The sequence below is a fragment of the Drosophila hydei genome, unplaced genomic scaffold (assembly GCF_003285905.1).
Source record: "Drosophila hydei strain 15085-1641.00,03,60 unplaced genomic scaffold, DhydRS2 tig00008122-arrow-pilon, whole genome shotgun sequence".
NCBI lineage: Eukaryota > Metazoa > Arthropoda > Insecta > Diptera > Drosophilidae > Drosophila > Drosophila hydei.
Genome location: NW_022045833.1, coordinates 4,549,284 through 4,553,823, shown reverse-complemented (window position 1 = coordinate 4,553,823; position 4,540 = coordinate 4,549,284). Strand labels below are relative to the sequence as shown.

The 4,540-nt window shown below is 45.7% G+C and overlaps 1 protein-coding gene across 1 annotated transcript; it reads right to left on the bottom strand.

Moving 5' to 3' along the window:
• Nucleotides 1-913: 913 nt before the first annotated feature.
• Nucleotides 914-1,927, bottom strand: LOC111593964. The gene is made up of 2 exons (XM_023307055.2): nucleotides 1,888-1,927; nucleotides 914-1,518 (listed from the first exon to the last, which is right to left on the bottom strand). Exons 1-2 carry the CDS (start codon nucleotides 1,925-1,927, stop codon nucleotides 914-916), a joined length of 645 nt encoding a protein of 214 aa, XP_023162823.1.
• Between the last annotated feature and the right edge of the window lie 2,613 nt (nucleotides 1,928-4,540).

Sequence of the window (4,540 nt, the reverse complement as noted above, 5' to 3'; positions counted from 1 at the left end):
GGAGAAAAAAGGAGAAAAAATAAAATTAAAAAAAATATAATTATAGTTAACAATGTTAATAAAAGGTTCATTGACTTAAGGATAGTCAACAACGCCGCACTTAAACCACTTGAGAATTGTAAGTGACGTTATATGAAATTTCTATTTGGCTTTGGGTGTAGCAGCCCTTTTGTATTAACCCTTTATAAAGTCTACTTTTAGGGCGGCTAATCACATACAAAAGAATTTAAACGTTAGATCAAATTAGTAGCTGCAGCCGCAACTGTTTTATGGATATAATTAAAAATATGAAATGTTATTAAAATTTTATTTGATGACTTAAGAAGCTGTTGATTGCACATCAAACTATGATCAGAAACAAAACCAAAATGCGAATATCTCAATTAGGCATCAATTAAATTTCGAAATGGCCATAATAAACAATCAAATTCTTTGGCTTAGTTTGACTCGCATCGCATAAACGCTGCGGATCACAAAACGTTCAAACACTCGCATGACTCGACTGTGAAAGCTTTTTATGAGCATTTTAGAGCGCCGTCCATATAAAGCTATTAAACAGCCATTAAACTGGCCCATAAAATGCTCCATATGAACTAAGTTCCTATCAATGGGTCTCGGGTCTCGGCTCTCCCTCTCTTTGGCTCATTAATTCCGTTTGCTATTCCCACAGGCTCGGTTAAGAGAGCCCAAAAACGGGGAGGCCCGACGAAGGCATGTAAAACGCGTCAAACGCATTTCGAATTAGTTTTGCTGTTGCCGCTCCAATTAAGAGCCAGCTACCCCCCATAACTCCTCTTCGAGATTATCTTAACAACCTGTTGGGGCTTGCCTTTTGAGGTATTCAACTAGTCTTAGAGAATTATGGGCAATGCGATAGGCCTCGCTTTCTAAGTGCTCTCGAATAAAGTTGAACTCACGTTTTGGCAGCTAGTTGCTGATGCTGATGCTGTTGCTGCTGCTGTTGCTGGCCATCAAACTTGGCCAATTGTTCTTCAATATCGCTTAATTGCATATCATCGGCAATGGCAATGGCTGTTGTTTCGCGCCTGCCACGCCCACCGGCCAACAATTGGTCCGGCTGCGCATTGTGCAGCCAAACAGCATTTCGATTCCGGCAAACATTTAAATTAAGTAGCTCGTTCAGTGGCAATTGATTGGGCCTGCTTCGATTTTGTACGCGCTGCAGCTGCTGTGGGCTTAGACAGCCTGTCAGCATGGCCACCTCCACGTCGTCATCGGTTTCGCCGTTGCAGGATATGCCCGATGAATGGAAATGTTCCTCCTGCTTGGCGGGCAAGCAATCGCTGGACAGATCGCTGCTTATCAAACTCGATTGCTGCGAGTGCAGAGCGCGTGCCAGACTAGGCGTAGCTTCTTCTAGGCAGCCCGGCGCAGGCAGCTCGAATGAGATGTCGTAGGGCGCCAGCTTGACCTTCGTTTTGGTCTTCACAGCAGACTTGACCAAGTGCCGCTGCTTGGAGCAGTTCGGCTTGAGTTTGCGTGGCGTCAGCTTGGTGACTGTTGATTGACGCGATTGATGTGTGCGACGCACGGTTAAGGCAGCGGCCGGAGTGGGAGCAGTAGCAGGAGCAGGAGCAGAAGCTTGAGCAGCTGCTGAAACATTTTCTTTGCGTTCTGTGGAACGTCGTCGACTGCGTCGTATGCTGGGCATATTGCGCGGAAACAATTTGCCAGCATCCGGTTGCGAAATTTTTGATACACTATCACAGCTCTGATTCCCACTGCCACTGCCACTCCCACTGCCGCTGCCACTGCCGCTGCTGCTGCTGCTGCTGGTATCCGTAATGGCCAAAACAGAGGCGCATTCGCTGTGTCGTATAATTTCGCGATGGTTTTTGTTGGCATCGTTTTGCGCATGGGGCAAACAGATTTTCCACCAGCGCTTCTTTGCCAGCAGCTTGGACATATTTGGAGCACAATTGAAGCTGCTGCCAATTAGCGCATCACAAATCAAATCAATTGACACCGTTGCACTGGTATGTCGACTGCACAGCAATTACTGTCCGCTGCAATTAACAGCCAATCCGTTTGTGCTAATTACGTGCGTAAAATCAATAAAAGAACGAGATATCGATCTAACTGAAAAGTAAATCGCGCGCAATTTTCACAGCAAGTGGCATGCGGACCGTGCGCCTTGAAGTCGCGTTCGCTACTAAAACAGTTGCGCGTGCGTAGAAAGTTGTTCAACAGCAGAAAGTTCAACACAGCAGAGCAGAAAGAGAGAAGGAGAGAGAGAGGGAGAGAGCGCGCGCACACAGGTTGATGCAGGTCAAACTCAACACACCCGGTTGAAATTCACCACACGATCCGGCAGTAGCGCTCGCTCACTCACAGACACACACACACACACTCGGTCTCTGAGCTGAGCTGCGCTGCGCTCTTATACGCTTAGCAAGTGCAGCTCTGCGCATAACAGGTGCCGGCTGAGCTGAGGGAGTGAGATGTGTTTGAGTTATAGAGCTGCATTTTGAGCGCTTTTTGCTTGTATTGTGCGGCCGCATTCTGTGCGCTTATTAAGCAGCTATTGGCGTGAGCGGCAGGCAGGCGCTACTGGTTGCCTGATTGTCTGCAGGCTACATTTGACACATTTCAGGCACTTAAGTGCGAGTGACCTATTTCAAGCAACCGAGCTGAGTTGAAGCTCAAGTGTGAGCACTAATGCTGCAGGGCTATGTTGTTGTTGTTGCTGTTGCCACATTAGCAACCTTACAGTGGGTAACATTATTATGTGTGGCACAGCCGGAAGGGTTGCAGCTTCAAAATCAAATTTCACTCTTGATTGACAGCTTCAAAATGCATAAGAGTGAAATTAGCTGCGGCTGCAAATGCTTTTCCGACTTTCTAAACTTTTCAGTCAACTCATGTTAAGATCTGAACATTTTCACCTGTAATCATGTCTATGAACTTACGTTTACAAGTCGCCAAGTGTCGTTTCCATTTCGGCTGGCCAGCACTGCAGAAATTGTTTGACTAACTGTAATGAGAACAAAATATGCCAATAAGCAAATAAATTAGTGAACAAAGTTTAAGTGTTTACGCAGGGGCGTAGCAGGGGCGTAGCAGGGGCGCGGCACGAGTTGCCTGAATTAAACACAAAAACGTGCAACTAATTGCCAGCAAAATAGCAAACAACAAAATAAACAAAACTCTACGCAAAAGTATTTTAATTACCAGCATTTGCAGTGTCAAAAAAACATGCCATGCCCGCTACCTCCCCCCCCCCCCCCCCCCACTCACCCCGCTAGCAAAAGTGCGTCAAAACTTTATTTGACAGTTACAACTGAACAATTCATGAAGTGAAATGCGCAAAACGAAACAATTTTGATTAAAACTTGCGACACGCAGCTGGCAGTTGGCGCTGTCAGCCAAATGTAGTTGACAGGGGGGAGGCAGTGTAGTATTACGTGCAGAATCTCTGACAATTGCCATTTGCGTTAAGTGCAGCGAGCAAGCGGGCAGGGCAACAGGTAAGAATCAACGTCATACAGAACAGACCAAAGCTAAAAAAAATAGAAAATATAAAACTCGCAGAGCCAACGACACAGCGAACGTTCCCCGACGCTGACGCCGACGCCAACGTCGACGTCACTGCAAAGGTCGTAAAAGTTGAGATTTTAACGTGCGCTCTACACGTGCACTCCTCGCATTAGTGTGTGTGAGTGGGCTAGAGAGTGAGAGTGAGAGTGAGTGGCAGTCAGGAGTCAGAGCTGGGCACTTGGGCGCAGCTGATGCCAAGGCAGAGCGACGCTGCCAGCGCGTATCGCAGCCAAGATGGCGTCATAAAGCACTAAAAAGTATTAAAACAATTTACACTTTGTAAAAACAACAGAAGCAGCAGGCGCCGCAGCAGCGACAGCGGATACAGCCGTTGTGTGGCTTGTTGCCTGCACGTGTGCGCCCAAGTGCGAGCGAGACAGCTACACTTACGTTTTGTGCTGTCGCTCGCACTTGATGTGTTATTAACATTCGGGACGTCTGTTTGCTCGCTGCTGCTTGCACAACATGGCGCCCGCTCTAACTGTCATAATCATAACGGTGCTATCAGCTCAGAATTGCGAAATGGCCGCTATGCCGTTGACAATCGCGTTACCATAATTCCGTTTCCTTCTTATTTTTTGGCGCTTATTTGCATAAACAGCGCGAAAGTCGCAAAGTGAAAAATTGCATGAAAATATATATAATATAATAGGAATCAGGGCGAATTGAAGTGGAAAAGGGAAAAGGCGGCAGCTGCAGCCTCGCCAAGCAGGCACTGTGGTTGAAATCCAAGTTTATTTAGTAAGAAATCTATATGCAAAGTTGACAAATTGAATTTGAAAAAGATTGTGAAAAGAAAATCATATAAATATATATTTTACAATATTTTTTTAAAGAAAATGGAGACATGGAAAATTCAATTTTAATAATTGGATAATGATAATCTTGCCTGCATTTTATGCAATTTTTACATCTCCAAATTGGTTTACATTATTAAGTTTGAAGAGTTCTCCTCTTGCCATTGTTGGCTGCATTTGACGCC